Source organism: Panthera tigris, chromosome F2 (assembly GCF_018350195.1).
Source record: "Panthera tigris isolate Pti1 chromosome F2, P.tigris_Pti1_mat1.1, whole genome shotgun sequence".
Taxonomy (NCBI): domain Eukaryota; kingdom Metazoa; phylum Chordata; class Mammalia; order Carnivora; family Felidae; genus Panthera; species Panthera tigris.
Genome location: NC_056676.1, coordinates 8,497,316 through 8,514,062, shown reverse-complemented (window position 1 = coordinate 8,514,062; position 16,747 = coordinate 8,497,316). Strand labels below are relative to the sequence as shown.

The 16,747-nt window shown below is 46.5% G+C and overlaps 1 protein-coding gene across 3 annotated transcripts in view; it reads right to left on the bottom strand.

Moving 5' to 3' along the window:
• Positions 1 to 16,747, bottom strand: part of LYN (LYN proto-oncogene, Src family tyrosine kinase) — a 123,068-nt gene that overhangs the window by 54,272 nt on the left and 52,049 nt on the right. For 2 of the 3 annotated variants that reach the window (XM_042972813.1, XM_007092683.3), the window contains exons 2-8: positions 12,281 to 12,417; positions 9,046 to 9,091; positions 7,691 to 7,796; positions 5,739 to 5,837; positions 5,245 to 5,348; positions 4,559 to 4,708; positions 3,565 to 3,717 (exon numbers count right to left, since the gene is read on the bottom strand). In XM_042972813.1, coding sequence (XP_042828747.1) covers positions 3,565 to 3,717; positions 4,559 to 4,708; positions 5,245 to 5,348; positions 5,739 to 5,837; positions 7,691 to 7,796; positions 9,046 to 9,091; positions 12,281 to 12,412 — 790 coding nt within the window. In that variant the 5' untranslated portion in view covers positions 12,413 to 12,417. The remainder of the gene's footprint in view (positions 1 to 3,564; positions 3,718 to 4,558; positions 4,709 to 5,244; positions 5,349 to 5,738; positions 5,838 to 7,690; positions 7,797 to 9,045; positions 9,092 to 12,280; positions 12,418 to 16,747) is intronic. The other variant, XM_007092684.3, reaches the window with a different exon arrangement.

The window sequence follows — 16,747 nt, the reverse complement described above, 5'->3', positions numbered from 1 at the left end:
TCAACTAAATGCAAATATATAATCCTAGGGAGCTCAAGGGCATTACTGGGACCAGCTAGAGAAATCCTGGACTCTATGAGATAATCACATGCATCAGTGTTAGATTTCCTGAACATGGCCAACGTATCATGTCAGATCACAGCCCTGCTCTTAGGAGACACATGTTTTAGTATTTAGGAGTGCAAAGTCATCATATCTGTAACTCACTCACAGGTGGTTCAACAACAACGACGAAAATAAAACGTGTATGTGTATGTGTGTGTATCTATAAAAAAAGATCAAGCAAACATAGCAAACTACTAACTAGTAAACTCAGGTGAAGGGTTTGCAATGTTTCTTGTACTATTCCTGCCCCTATTCTGTGCCTATTAAGAAATAAATACAAATACCTCAGGGGAATAAAGTAGGTGGCCTTTTTTTTTTTTTTTTTTTTTTTTTAATGAGCAGATAACAGTTTGATGATTCCTTAAAAAGTTAGTAATAGAATTGCCACATGACCCAGCAGTTTCACTCCTAAAAGAATGTATGTACCCAAGAGAAATGAGACTATTGGTCTATACAATCTGTACATGAATGTTCATAGCAGCATTATTCACAATAGCCAAAATGTAGACACAACCCGAAAATCCATCAACAGATACACAGATAAACAAATTGTGCTATATCCATACCAATCCATATCCAAATTGTGCATATATCCATAGAATTGGGCGCCTGGGTGGCTCAGTCGGTTAAGCGTCCGACTCTCGATTTTGGCTCAGGTCACAATCTCACTGTTCGTGAAATCAAGCCCCATGTCGTCGCGCTCTGCCCTGTCAGCTTGGGATTCTCTGTCTCCCTCTCTTTCTGCCCCTCCTCCGCCCGCACACAAGCACATACTCTCTCTCAAAATAAACAAACTTTCAAAAAAGGGAGAATACTGGGGTGACTGGGTAGCTTAGTCGGTTAAGTGCTCGACGTCAGCTCAGGTCACGATCTCACAATTGGTGAGTTTGAGCCCCAGGTCAGGCCCTGTGCTCACAGCTCAGAGCGTGGGACCTGCTTCGGATTGTCTTCCTCTCTCTGCCCCTCCCCTGCTCGTGCTCTCTCTCTCTCTCTGTCTCAAAAGCAAACATTAAAAAAAAATTTTTTTTTAAAAAGAGGGATTATTATTCACCCATAAAAAGGATAAAATTCTGACAAATGCTGTAACGTGGCTGAACCTTGTGGACATTATGTTAAGTGATGGAAGCCAGTCACAGAAGGGCAAATACTGTACGATTCCACTTCCATGAGGTACCTAGACTAGTCAGAGTCATAGAGACAGAGTAGAATGGTGGTCGCAAGTGTCTGGGGGCAGAAGAAATGAGGATTGACTACTAATGGGTACAGCGCTTCCTTTTAGGGTGGTGAAAATATTTTGGAAGTCGACAGAGGAGGTGGTTGCCCATCGATGTGAATGTAGTAAATGTCACTGAACATGGTTCACTTTAAGGTGATTGATTTTACGTTACACAGATTTTTACCTCCATAAAAAAGAGAAGAGCAGAAGAGAAAGGGGGAATTTGATATTATGACTTGAGCCACAGAGTAGGAGTAAGAAGAGGCCACATCTGCAGCCAACACTCACACCCAGGAATCTGATGACTGGGATGGAAATGGCATGTCCAATATGAACTACTGACTGGTTCTGAAATGTGACAACCAAGATGGAGAATTGTAATTTACCCGAATTCCATAGTTTGTTCACAGACTTCCAGTGCAGTAAGAATTCATCATATGCTGGGTCAGTGTCTATCATATTTATTAATTGTTTTTCACTTTTTAAAATTTATTTTTGATTTTAATTTACATCCAAATTAGTTAGCATATAGTGCAACAATGGTTTCAGGAGTGGAATCCTTAGTGCCCCTCACCCACTTAGCCCATCCCCCCTCCCACAACCCCTCCCGTAACCCTCTGCTTGTTCTCCATATTTAAGAGTCTCTTCTGTTTTGTCCCCCTCCCTGTTTTTATATCATTTTCGCTTCCCTTCCCTTATGTTCATCTATTCTGTGTCTTAAAGTCCTCATATGAGTGAAGTCATAGGGTATTTGTCTTTCTCTAATTTCACTCAGCATAATACCCTCCAGTTCCATCCACGCAGTTGCCACGTCTGCCATATTTAAAACTTGCTTCAACTAAAGCAGCACCAGCAGGATTTCGTAGGCAATACTCTGATCCCAGGGGCCAAGATTTTAGAGGAGAAACCTCTCCCCCTCACAGACCCCTGGGTGGGCAAGTGAAATGTCTATATAGCTACAGCAGGCTGGAAGAGTCTCTGGTTTCTGCCCGGCTGGGACTGCACAGTATTAAAAGCTGCTAGCCCTTTTTCTCTCTAGAAATCATAGCTGCTTTCACTCACATAAAGCTGGCACAGAAAAAGTGACCCAATGAGATGTGTATGACCTCACATGTTATCCTTAACAAGAGTAACTGCATTTTCAGTTAGAACCTTGAGGGGAACATGAACTTTTTTTAAAAAAAGGTCTTAAAAATTCTATCACAAAAGAAAAAGCAATTCACATTCCATGTAAAAACTTTAGAAAAGACAGACGGGGGTGGGGGAAAAGTCCCCTGGAGAAGCCAGTGCTATAATTTTGGTGTACTTCTTGTCAGCCTGAGAAGGCAGGAGTTAACGGTAAGGAATGATTCATTAATGGTGGCGCTTTGAACATCTTTAGAAACTTCCTTGGTGAGACACTGAAGTAAGTGTGATGTGTCCTATTATGGCCACTAGTAAGGGTGATCCTAACCCTGAAGGTAATTTTTCCTGTCCTGCACTTAAGATAGGTGTCCTGAGAATCCAGTCATGAGAGAATCATGAACAAGTACAACAATCAGGAGAATGACCCACTGCCCTCTTCCTTACAAAGGTTTATTCCAAAATTTTTGTCAATGTTCAGTTTTGAGAGACAGAGCACTAGCGGGGGAGGGGCAGAGAGAGAGAGAGGCAGACACAGCATCCAAAGCAGGCTCCAGGCTCTGAGCCATCAGCACAGAGCCTGATGCGGGGCTCAAACTCGTGAACTGTGGGATCATGACCTGAGCCGAAGTCGGACACCTAACCGACTGAGCCACCCAAGTGCCCTGAAACATTTATTCTAAGAGAGAGTTACTGAGGTGGGGGTGGGTGGGAGTGAAATAGACAAAGGGGAGTAGGAGGTACAAACCTCCACTTATGAATATTGTAATAATGCTGTATGGCGACAGGCGGTTGACTAAACTTCTCATGGTGGGCAGAGCAGGACACAGAATTGCTGAATCGCTTATTTTCGTGCACCAGAAACGAATATAATGTTGAATGTCAACCGTAATTCAACTAAAATTTAAAAATATATATTAAACGTTTTTTAAAAAAGAAGAGAGAGAATTACAAGGAAGAGAGTCGAAACAGATTTGCAGGCCAGTCCTTGTTGTCAGGTGGGCAGAGCCAAACAAAAGCAAGGATGCTTCCGGCACGGTTTAGTGTTTGGCTGAGAAAACGCGCCAAAATTAGCTTGGGCCCTTATTTCCCTGGTCGCCTCCCCCAGAGGCGCAACTCACCCATCCAGACTTCTCCGAACTGCCCAGCACCGAGCCTTTTCACCAACTTGATGGACTCCCGTGGGATCTCCCAGGCGTCTTTGTCCCATGGCTTTTGCGGTTTGGGACTAATACACGCCTTCTCCAATCTTCTGCACAAGCCATCTGACTGCTCTGATTTGAAAGAACACAAATTCAAAGAGGTTATGCAACGTCCCACTTTGTATGTCACCGACATATAAGAAGAAATTTCGACTGCCGGCGCGATCGCTTTCGGCCTGACGTAGTCTACGGACCTAAAATGTCGTGCGGGTATCTTTTGTGTCCTCATGACTTTTGAAATTCTTACATGAGAGACCATTTGAAACGTGCCTTGATTTTATCGACTAATACGGTTTGCAAACCTCCAGTGTATGTTGCCTCAGAGTGGGTTGCAGAAATAAACAGTACCCACGGCCGCCCACCACAACCGACTTCAATCACACAGGGAATGAACCCGGAGGCGGCCCATGGGTTTGGCTTAACAGGGCTGAGAACCGGCACTGGAGACAGAGGACCACTGACTTGCCACTTCTAAATATTTTCTTGTCATTGTCCTTTGTTTTCCTTCACCCAGCATGCGCATTACCTTATTACCTTTACCACATATACACATGCGTCTACAAAGACACGTATCCGTGAATCTGCATTCCAATTCCAAATATTTAAACATGTGTTGTAAAAATATGCACCACGTGGAAAAAAATATTCATTTTGCTCTTCACCCTTCTGGGACATTAACCGTGAAACGGCATGGACTAGGTCGGAAGGGCCAGGATGATTATTCACTAGGATCAAATCTGACTTTAAATGCGGATTTAATTATAGATGAATTTAGAATCAATTATAGAGTATGATCCTCCAACTTCTTCCAAGAGATGTACGATGTAGAAGAATTTTAGTATAAAAAAGTGTCTGAAACCCTACATCTCATAATCATCTGTTTTGCCTTGTCTGACCGTCGGCTTTTACTTACTTTGGTAATGCTTAATCATGTCACTGATACAAGGGAAAGTGATTCGTGGAGAGATGTAATAACCCCCATTGTCCAGACTTCTAATTTTGTAGTGCTTAATAACATCACCATGCACAGGGTCATAATCTCTGACAGAAAGAGAGAAGCTTCCTGTGAGGGAAAAACACAAGTAAAGATTATGCTTATATTTTAGAAGATCTGCCTTATGCAACACTATAGTACGCATTTTGCCATAAAATATGCAAAATGTAAATTAAGTATGGATGGAGTGCATAATTTCTAAAGTCCTATAAACAAGTCCGCTTGACACATGAGGCTAGTATTTTGTTTGCTATGAAACCTACCAACATGCCCTTTTCCTTCCTCGCAATAGGTTTTTATGATTTCGCTGAATTGAGAAGTTACTTTGATTTTCTTTCTCTGAAGATTTCAAGATTTACTCTAAATAATAATGGAAGAGGCCCAGCAAACATAAAGTGTGGTAAGAAATGGCCATAATTGGGCTGCTTCCTATGTTACTTTTAGTAGTAAAACTAATCATTTGAGTCATTTGTTACCAAACTATAAAACTTTCACTACCAGAACATAATATATCTTTCTTTAAAAAAAAAAAAAGAATTCCAGACTAGTTTCTAAGAATGATCTGTTTAGTAGTGATTTATCAGAGGATTTAAACCACTTCCTACCTTTTAACGTTTCACTTTCTCTGATAAGAAAAGCCCCAGCACTGTTCCCGGGCGCAAGAAGCTGCCTTTCGGCGTCTTTCCTGGTTATGTCCTTGAAAAACCACCTGAGAAGACATTGTGACATTTCATGGGTATTATGCTCCAGGGAAGGAAAAAGAAGCAATCGGGGGGGGGGGGGGTGGCGGGGGGGTGGCTGGGTGACTCAGTGGGTTAAGCATCTGACTCTCGATTTCAGCTCAGGTCACGGTCTTGCGAATTTGTGAGTTCAAGCCCCGCATCGGGCTCCTTGCGCTGACCGTGGGGAGCCTGGTTGGAATTCCCTCTCTCTCCCTGTCTCTCTCTCTCTCTCTCTCTCTCTCTGCCCCTCCTGCACATGCTCTCTCTCTCTCACAATAAAGTTAAAAACTTAAAAAAAAAAGAAAAAGATAAGGAATAAACATGACGGCCAATGTAACAAACAAATCACCCAAGATGACAACGTGTAAAGGACTCACTCTTCCGTTTCCAAGGTGTTGACTTTGGCCACGTAGTTGCTGGGGATGAAACCTTCTCTCTTCGTTGAAAGGGATTTAGCTTTCCACCATTCTCCATGTCTGGAATGGAAACAGACATCGAGAAGTGTTCGTGTCCAATGAGTCAAGAACTGCAATTGTCTTAAGGTGTTTGTTTTGGGGGGCGAGGGAGAGTGAGAGGATCCCTGGAACCCCAGAATCCAGTGGGAAATTCACTCATTTTGCTGAAACACAAATACGTTTAGAGATGAAGGCAGGGGCAAACAGTCTCGCAACTGGGTCACCGTGCTCAGTGCTGTGCAAACAAGAGTTGGTAGAAAGGGCTCCCATCGGGCAGAAGCAACATTTGCGGCTTCCACCCGGGACATCTAAGAAATGCTTTAGGACCCTTACAGAGCGGGAGTCAAGGGACTAATGAACCATAGTTCCTAGGTTATAAACTCCTTTGTTAAAATATGGAAACATTAATTTCCATAGACAGATGCCGTGGAAAGAAAGAAATAGAAAACCATAAAATAGGGGCGCCCGGGTGGCTCAGTTCGTTGAGCGTCTGACTTCGTTCGACTCAGGTCATGATCTTGCCGTGCGTGGGTTCGAGCCCCGCGTCGGGCTCCGCGCTGGCAGTGTGGAGCCTGCTCGAGATTCTTTCTCTTTCCCTTTCTCTGCCCCTCCACCTCCTCCTTTTCTCTCTCAAAATAAGATACATATTCTCTCTCAAAAATATATATATTCAGGGCACCTGGGTGGCTCAGTGGGTTAAGCATCCGACTTCGGCTCAGGTCACGATCCCACAGTACGTGGGTTCCAGCCCTACACTGGGCTCTCTGCTGACAGCTTGGAGCCTGGAGCGGCTTTGGATTCTGTGTCTCCCTCTCTCTCTGCCCCTCCCCTGCTTGCACTCTGTCTCTCTCAAAAATAAATAAACAAAAAAAAAAAAAAAAAAAAAAAGGAAAGGAAAGGAAAACCATAAAATAAATGATTCCAAGCAGGCAGCCTCGTCCCCATGTTCTTGGCCTCCACACAGAGGCAAGGAGGAGGCTGGGGCCAGGGAAGGAGGCAGAATGGATGGGTCCCCACGAGCCTCAACTATGATCGGCTTCCAATTCCCGCACTCAGTCGGGCTCCATGTCCACAAGACATGAACGACAACCACAGTGACACCGCACTGCTGCCTGTGGTACGCCCGTGCCGTATTTACACGCACGTTAATTCTCACATCACCCCCAAGACCGAGGTGCCGCCATTCCCATTTCATAAGTCAAGAAACCAAGAGCTGAAGCGGCCTGTCGAGATCACAGAGTCGTCACGAGGCAGAGCCGGGACTGCAACCGGTAAGTGACAGCTGCTCTTAACCACTTAGCCCCTTGTATTTACTACGGGGTCTCCCTCCTCCAACGTGGTTGGTGGGCCAAGGGGACAACGTATGCCAGATCAGCGGGAAATACCTAGGAAATCCGTATCCTCAGTTCCGAGCCCCTGGGGTCTGAGTCACGGGTCTGTGAGTCAGCACAGAGAGGTCAAGGACATGATGATGCCTAAGTGTCTTCCCACGAGGGCTACAACTGCCGAGCAGGGGCGTTTCCAAAACGCTGCTTCAACACAGTGTCCTTAGAACTCAAACCAAGCTGGACCCATAAACCCAGTCTGGATTTGGGCAACATCACTAAACAAACATAGCATTAGAATAACGTGCCAATTCCACGCAGACCCAAACTTGTTAAGGTGACACAGATGGATAAAGAAAGGAACCAGCGTCTGGATTCAAAGGGACACCTGGAGACTGTTCACAGCCACACATAAGAGGAAAGCTCCTGTGGCCTTCCTCCTTCCATTCCCAAAGCCCTGCTGGCGAGCAAGGAGGCGGGAAGCCAAATGAGGGGTCGGGCCTCGGTGGCCTAAGGGACAGCAGGCACGGCGTGCGGGGGCGTACTCACTCCTCCAGGACTTTCATCTTCTCTCCTTTCTTGAACGACAGGTCGTCTGGATGGATGCCATCGTAGGGGTACAAGGCTACCACAATGTCTCCTTGCTCCTCTGGATCTACAACCGAAGACCGGGAAGGAAGACATTCAAGAATGAATCAGTGGAAACGTGCTAGTAAGTCCCTGTCAGACACAAAGGAGTCCTGCCCAGGGGGACGCACAGCCCACATGGCCTACGGTAAACAACGTGTTATATGCACCGGATACATTATCGGTCATCGCCAATTGTACAGGCCCGCGACTATAATTCATTCCAACTCTGTACTTAAGAAGTTATTCAGCCGCGTTCATGGCGGCATGACGCACAAAAACTAAAAGGAGTTAACAATCCAAACGTTCAGTGACAAACGAATGGATAAACAAAATGTGGTGAGTGCGTACCACAGAATATTACTCAGCCTTAAAACGGAGGACAATTCTGGGGCGCCCGCGTGGCTCAGGTGGTTGTGTCTGACTCTTGATTTCAGCTCAGGTCACGATCTCAAGGTTCGTGAGTGTGAGCCCCGCGTCGGGTTCTGTGCTGACAGTGTGGGGCCTGCTTGGGATTCCCTCTCTCCTCCCCTCTCTCTCTCTCTGGCCCTCCTCCCACTCCCCCACTCTCTCCCTCAAAATGAAACGTTTTTTTTTAATGGAAGAAAATTCTGACACAAGCAACAGCATGGATGAACCCTGAAGACGTCATGAGACGTGAAAGAAGTCAGACACGAGAGGACAAACACTTTACGATCCCATTTATTTGAGGTACCTAGAGTAGTCAGATTCAGAGGGACAGAAAGTAGAATGGGGGCTGTTGGGGGCAGAGGGGAGTAGGGGAAGGGAGCTAGTGTGTAATCTGGACAGAGTTCCAGTTTGGGGAGACGAAGAAGTTCTGGACACGGATGGAGGTGACGGCTGCACAATAACACAAACGTACTTATTTCCACTAAAAACTGTACGCTTAAAAATGGCCACCGTGAGGGGCGCCTGGGTGGCTCAGTCGGTTAAGCGTCCGACTTCGGCTCAGGTCACGATCTCGCGGTCCGTGAGTTCGAGCCCCGCGTCGGGCTCTGGGCTGACGGCTCAGAGCCTGGAGCCTGCTTCCGATTCTGTGTCTCCCTCTCTCTCTGCCCCTCCCCCGTTCACGCTCTGTCTCTGTCTCAAAAATAAATAAAAAACGTTAAAGAAAAATTGTTTTTAAAAAATGGCCACCGTGATAACTTTTATGTTGCGTGTGTTTTTCTACACAGAAACATAAAAACACTCAAGCTGACTACCTTGCAGAGCCTGCAACGGTGAAGAAAAGAAGCCATGTTGCTGTGAAGACATACCTTTGGTTTGAAACCTCTGTCCTGGTAAAAGCTGAGATTCTGGAACCTAGGAGAGAACATTTGTTAGGAAGAGGATTTTGACGTTTAGCTTTTCTTTCTCCCGCGTTCACGTTGTACGTTCTCTCGTTTTTCTGACGGTAGCACGTGAGCTTTAGGACTTGCAATTTAGTGAGGCGGAGGGCAGAGGAGAACAGAGAGAAAAACTTCTGCATAGCTGCGTCCTGACATACACAGCTCGGTGGAAGGACTCTCCCCTCACAGTCTCTCCAATTCCCCACAGACTCTCTATCACGGTCACTTGCCTGCGATGGCAGGAAGCCACCAGGGCTCGAAGCAGGGGCTGCTAGATGCTAACCCGATCATCATTCTCCCTCTTATTTGGTAACAGGACCCTAATACTGTGTGCGATGGCAATTTGCCCAGCCAAGTGGCTATGCTTCTGACTCTCTGACATTCTATGCAGATGGGGGGAGGTGGGGAGGAAGGAGGTCTGTAAGCAAACTGGTTGCGGGGGTGCTTTGGGCCGGCTCCCCCTCTCCCTTGCGCTCTTTCTGCCTAGAAACAGGTGGAGGCTTGGAAATCAGACACCAGGGAGAGCAGAGCAGAAGATGATGGGGCGGGGGTGGGGGTAGGTAGCCGGGGTCCCTGCTGGCTTTGCGGGATTGCCACTCTGGCCAGGACTGCTGATCTCCGCGTTTCCCAGACTTGTGTAGAAAACTGGTCAGGGGTCTGTCCCTAGGAGCTGAGAACCGGTCCTAACAGATCCAGGCTTCCTAAGGCTGACCCTGGTTCTGTCATGGGGACGGCTGGCATCTTTTGTTGTTTCTGCTGGGGGGTGAATTATCAGGGTCTGTGGGACAAAAGCCACCTCAATTACTTTTTAAAGCGAATCCCTTTTCCTCTCAGTGACCACGGAGAGGATGGTAAGACCTCCGGGGCCCCTTTTAAGGAAAGTACTGTCGGAGGCTTAGACCCGCAAATCATGCAACTTTTCTCTTTGATTAAAGTGACTTAATGGAATGGGACTGAAACGGCGTGCACTGAAATTTAAATTTCTGACGAAAGCTAGCCCATAAAATCTCCAATTAGGAGGTTGGGGGTGGGCTGTAGAGGAGAGAGAACACACTAGATTTTCTGGTAGCAGAAAATCATGGGTCCATACTATCCTTGAAGACTTATTTTAAGAAGTTCTAGACTGATTTTTTAATCACTGGATTTGCATAATTACGACGCATGATCAATTATAAATGACGTAGAGGAAATAATTAGAAGATGAGAGACTAAATCACTTTGAAAGCAGCAAGCTGATTTTCAAGTATCAATGAGTCCTTAATTTACAAAGGTTTCAGTAGCCTTTTCATAAGAGCAAAACACATATACAGTGCAGTCGCCTTAACTCTTTCTCTTTAAAGGGTCTCTTCCTCGGGGTGTTGTTGAATTCCATCACTTCTGCCTGTCCCATCACGGCTCCTCTGTCATCAAAACAAGGCGTGCATTTTTGGCACATCTGGCTGCAGCTGGGAGTGTTATCTACGGCCATGGGATAAGGCCAAGCTAACAGCCTTGTGAGACAAAGGCATCTGTGACCACAGAAGGCACAGACTAAAATGCAGAATCCACGACAGAGGTGCAAGGTTGCAACCATTTTTTTACTACTTCTGCTTTCCAACTCAACGTTTCACCTGCTTTACATTAAGTAAGAGGAAACATGGTAAGTTCATACTATTTGCCTTTGTGCTTTCTGAATAAAGGGCATCTTCGATCATCAGTTCAGGAGAAAACTTGGGTTTAAAGCGTGAAAAATGCATTGCATGTGATACCAGAAAAAGCCAGATTCTTTCTCTGAGATCTTCCCCCCCACCCCCATTTTCTCCATCTTTTTTTAAAATTTTTTTTACTTTTTAAAATTTACATCCAAATTAGTTAGCATATAATGTCTCTGAGATCTTTTAAGTCTCTAATAAGAAAACTACTTGTGACTCCCAATTCTCCAAATCGTTTTATTTCCTATTAATCATGTTTATATAATACGATTCTACATCTATGCTTGTTTATGTAATATTTTTAAATATAGTTACATGTATTTATAATGATGAAATTATTAAAGCCATATCCTTATACACTTTGAGTTTCTATATAAGCGTAACGTTCACTTCTCTGTCTAGAATCATGTGCGGTAATTAATAGCGATAATATATTCACTCTTTATCTCCACTTATTTTTACGGAGGCCAACAGTGACGTCTCAATTTCAACAGTGGCAGGAGATTTTGACATACGTAACAATATGTAACTTTGCCTTGGCAACAATAACAGACTTCTGTAATGCCAAGGCGTTATATTTAAAACAGGTCAGACTACAGCCGCTTTGGAAGTTGTTAATAAAGGCACTGGGGCTAATAAACTGCTTCCAGCTTAAACGCTTAGAAATTCCATTATATAGACAGATAGATCAACAGGTATAGGTATCTCTATGTATATCTACAGACCTATCTACCTACCTATACATATCTATATGTAGATGGAAAGGACAGTAGGCCTGAAATAAAGTTCATTTTAAGCACTAACTACCCAAAGCTCTGTTCCTCCTTTCCATCAAGTCAGATAGAGTATTAGGTCCTCCTTTGCCAAGCATTTCCCAACGGCATCGAATAGCATGTCACTCATAAAAGATATCCGTGCAAGGTCAGGGGGCAGAATTAGTTGTGTGTGTTTTTTTTAATCTCTTAATTCTCTACAAAAAGTCCTGACGGCTTCAGAATCGGTACCGTTTGGAATTAACTGAAGAATGACAAAATGTGGGATAAAACAGGACACACCGAAGGGCCTATTCACACTTCTTTTAGCTTCTGGCTTGCATCCAGAATTTCCTTCTGCTTCCAGACCCCTGCACTAATCTCACTATCTACCCTAAGTCATACGGGTCCAGATAGATAGGCAGATTCATCGTTATGTATAAAGAGCTGGTCTTTGCACCAGTTTCGTGAAAAGTGATTTTCTTTTCACAGGAGAAGGTGACCAACGGCCCCTTTTTTTCGGACAGGAAGGAGCCTGGTTATCGCTAAAATGTTTACAAACTCTTTAAAGGATTAAGTTACAAGGCATATCGAATGTTGTTGGGGGCCCAAGTAACGGATTTGATTTTCTGCACGCACAGGTTACAGATTCGGTGTTTAAATTACGCAGCCATGCTTTGATCCTGCTGTGGGAACGCTCCCCTGAGACTATCTACTTACTGGCCTTTGCTGTTTATTGGACGTTGGATCTCTCACATAAATAGTTCGGTCAGTATTACGTACTGGTTGAGGCTTCAAATCTACTCCATCGCCATTCAGATTGTCTTTCCTTTTTGATTTTATACATCCCATATTTCCTGTTGGAATATAAAAGCAATGACAGGGTTTTACCATTCTAGAACTGGCGTTAAGCTCCCAAACATCTCCATTGACAGAGGCTAGAAAGAGTATATTTTTATGCTTTATTATAGATAACGAACTCAAACGTGCTTCACATACCCATTTGCTGGTTCATTCATTCATTCAACAGCTACTGCTCGGGCAGAAATTTTACGTCGGCCAGACATCATTCCCGCTCTAGAGACGCTCGTATTCTTGTGGCGGGGATGTGTGAATCAAAGCTACAGTACAACGGGACGAGTCCATGACAGAGGATGCAACTAACTAGGACCTAGGGAAGGGCACCTAACTCAGGCAGGTGGAGACAGAGTTAGTCAGCAGGAAATGTCCTGAAGGAAATGCTCCGTGAGTCAGAATGGGAGCCACACGGCAAAGTCAGTAAAGGGATTCCAGGAGGAAAGAACTTCAATGCAAACTACTGACCCTGAGACAACATGGCCCCTTTGGGGAACTAGTTCATCTCACCCCTTCGGGGAAGAGGTTCAGGCTGATCCCTTCAGAAAACTAGTTCTGCAACGAGAAAGCTTTTCGCCAAGGAGCAGGTAGGGAAGGCCATCGGGCTGGGATGGAAAGGGAGGCACACCTTGGGTGCAACGTCGGGGAGTTGTTGGGCTTACTCTGTCATTTCACAAGGACACAACGTGCAAGGCAAAGTCAGGGGCTTGAGGCCTCAAAGGCAAGCATGAAGAAGACCCAGAAGGCAGAGAACCTGGCGGCAACTGAATGTGGCCTCGGGCCTGGGAAAATGGCGGGGGGCCTTCGCCAAGACCGGAAATGCAAGAGGAGAGATGATGCCCGGAGGAACATCCAAATGATCAGATCCAGTAGGCTTCCCAGGAAGATAGGTGAGTGTGGAAACCAGGCGAGATGGCGGAGCTGGAGGCATGAATGATGGTATCAGCCACACATGACTACTTTGGAGGAAGAACCACAGGCAGAAGGGGTTGTGCCTGACCAGAGCACGAGGACATAACCATGCTTCCGAATGCTGAACTCTTCTACTCGTTTATCTGGTTAATACTGGGATGTATAGAGCACCACACAAAGCACTCTGGGGACTGAAGAGAGGATTCTGAAAACTATAATCAGATACGCATTCTGCCTACAGCATAGCCTCATGGTCCGATCTATACATTAAAAACCATCTGTTATGAGCTCTGTCAGAAGGCCCCATAGGGCAGTGGGTCCCAAACCTAAACGAACACCAGGATCATCAAACTCAAGAGACCAGATTCCCGGGACACGTTCCAGGAAATTCCACTGGGGCCAGTGGAGGAGGGTACCCAGCGGGGGAGGGGGGTGCATCTGTGGAATTCGGAAGCACTGCCATTTTGGGGACCACTGCCTACAACAGCAGAGGAGGGGGAGATGATTCAGAGCTTGGGGGAGAGGTGCTGGGAATCGGGAAATAACTCCCAGAAGAAGAACTGTTCCAAGAAGTCCCAAGATCTCTGGATTATCACCCACAGGGCACGTGGCCACCGCTGATCTCTGCACCTTGTCCCGCAGGCTCCCAGTTGGCCCGCACCCCTCAACTTGTTTATCATCGCACTAGTGAGATATGAAGCCTCTAAAGGCTCAGTCACACCTCTTTCTGAAACTAGCAAGCACAGTTCCCAAAATAAAGGGGAAGCAAGTATTTCTTTGATTCAAAACAGCACCCCCCCTTTTTTTTTATATGCTCAAGTTTCTGAAATGGAGAAGGGTTTTGAAGTGGATCTGTAAATGAGCGAGATGGGTTTTAGGGTAAACAGGCAAGTTCTTTTTTCACCAGTCTCAACCCCCACCCCCTCCAAAATGCTGTTTTCACTGATCGTCCGTTTAAAACGAGGGAATGTGGTCCTGGAGAAGGCCTCTCAGCACCCACCGCCGAGCACACGGGCAACACCAAGGGGAGGCCCTGGAGGGTCCCCCCAACCCCCCCCCCCCCGCCCAGCTCCCCCTCGCAGAGACCGCACCCCTCCCCAACCCTCCGGGCTGCAGGTGCTCCTGAGACCCGGCTGGCTGCCCCATTCCAGCAGGTGCTCTGTATCTTGGTGTCTGTTTCTCCCTCTGTGTGTGTGTCTCTCTCTCCCACCGTCTCCAGAGCTAACCCCAATGCTACCTGCCCAGTCTGGTTGTCACTAAGGACCCTATTGAAAAGATCCCCCCCGTCTACCCATTCCACTGCTCAGGCTTTACACTCTTCTCTTTTCTAATTGTGACCGACATCCCATTACATATTGATTAACTTGTGGTCAGCACCCGCCAGACTCGAGGCTGCTGGGGAAGCTCCCAGCCTGTTTCTTCCCGGCAGTATTCCCAGCGGCTACGCAGTGCCTGTGCAGGGCAGGTGCTCAGGGAACACGCCCCTGAGAATGACCGGGTGGGGCGGCTCTGGCTGTGTACACGCTCATCATCCCGACCCTCTTGCAAAAGGTGAACAAGAGAAAGGAGAGGAAACCCACCTCCGTCGGTTTCAGAGGCAGATATCTCTAGAACGGACTTGTAGTTTGCAAGAAATACAGACGTTAGAGGAACGAAATGATCAGACAAGTCCACAGTCCAACTCCATGTCTGGACACACTGAAGAGTGCACAGGGTAGGGGGGTGGGGACGAGACGGTTACACATTAAAAGACTAGAGACACATAACGGGTGAACCTTGCGTGGATCCTGGATGGGGGTGGGGACAGAGGAGGACACAGGGTGGGATAACCGGGGAAATCTGAATGTGTCTGAACGTGATGTTAGGGAACTGCTAGGTTTCGTGGCTGATGAGATAATAGCTCTCTGATCGTGCGGCATGAGGCCGAGTCTTAGGAGACGTATACAGGTGTGCAGGGGAGGGTGGCTCGTGGTGTCACAAGTTACAACGCTTTGCCCAGTACAAAGACAAGGGGGGGCGGGGAGGCAAATACGGCAAAACGTTCAAAAATCAGAGAACCTAGGTGAGGACGTTTTCATTTTTTTTTTCCTGTGGCTTTGTTAGATTCAAAATTAAAAGTCAGAGGAGGGGGAGAAAATAAGAGGATGTTATGAACAACTTTATGAAAAAGAAGTCATACAAAATGTTAGAAACCCCGGCAGAGAGAGAGAGAGAGAGAGAGAGAGAGAGAGAGAGAGAGAGAGAGACTCAGCGGGAACAAGGAGAGAGAAGACAGCTGGTGTGGAGTGGGGGCGTCTGGGAGCCAGACCTCTCCAGGGTCTGGACAAAGAGGCGATGACGACTGTCCACGGGCAGTGGCCCCACGAAGGAAGAGGGAAGGATGGAAACAGAAAGCAGGTGGATGTGTAAACGGTGGCAACGGTTCACAGATGATCATCTCTTTATGTTCATTTCATAATTTCTCCTCCCCCCCGTCACCATGGATAACTGATAACACACAAGGGCTGTTGATGACAACAATTACGACATTGCTCCCCGTGGGGTTACTGTCCTCGGTGGCTCAGGCTGAGCTGGCCTCTGCCGACGGTCCACCCGACAGGGAGTTCTAGTTCATCACCGTCCAGCGAGAAAGCTCAGAGAGCTGCTTGTGGTGACACGGGGATGAACTCAGACCTGGTCCTGCCAATTCCTCATGCTGTGGGAAGGTTCCCGAAGAGTAGAAAATCCAACGTACCCCCAACAAAAACGAAGGTGGTTACACGTTTGCAAGCGATAGGAGCTACACTCTACCATGATGCACACTTCAGCATTTATTTCATTTATTTTTATCTGAGAGAGGCAGAACGGGGGGGGCGGGGGGGGGGAGGAGAGAGAGAGAGAGAGAATGAGATTGAGAATCACAAGCAGTCTCTGCGCTCAGTGTGGAGCCCGACGCAGGGCTGGGTCCCACCACCCTGGGATCATGACCTGAGCTAAAAGCAAATGTCAGGTGCTCAACCGACTGAGCCACCCAGGCGCCCCCACACTCTAGAATTTTTTTTTAAATATTTATAATTTTTTGAGCATCCCATGGACTCCCTGAAGAAACCCTATGACGCAGGTATTACTGACCCCACTTTACAGAAGAGCACACTGAGGCCCAGAGAGGCGGTTATGACCAGTCCAAAGCCACGGCACTGCTGAACCCTAGCGCTGGGCCTCGCACACAGGCTTAGCTGCAAGTCCAGACGATGGTGGTTTTGAAACTTGTGTCCTACCTACTTCGGTAATGATGCCGAAGGAAGAGAGACCATTTTTACAGCCTGCTTCTCTTGGCAGAAGGACTTGAAATGCTTTTCCCAAAACAGACAACGAGGAGTTTAATAAAACGAAAGCAGAAGAGCCGAGCCGAGGAAAAGAAGAAAATGGGGATGTGGTGAC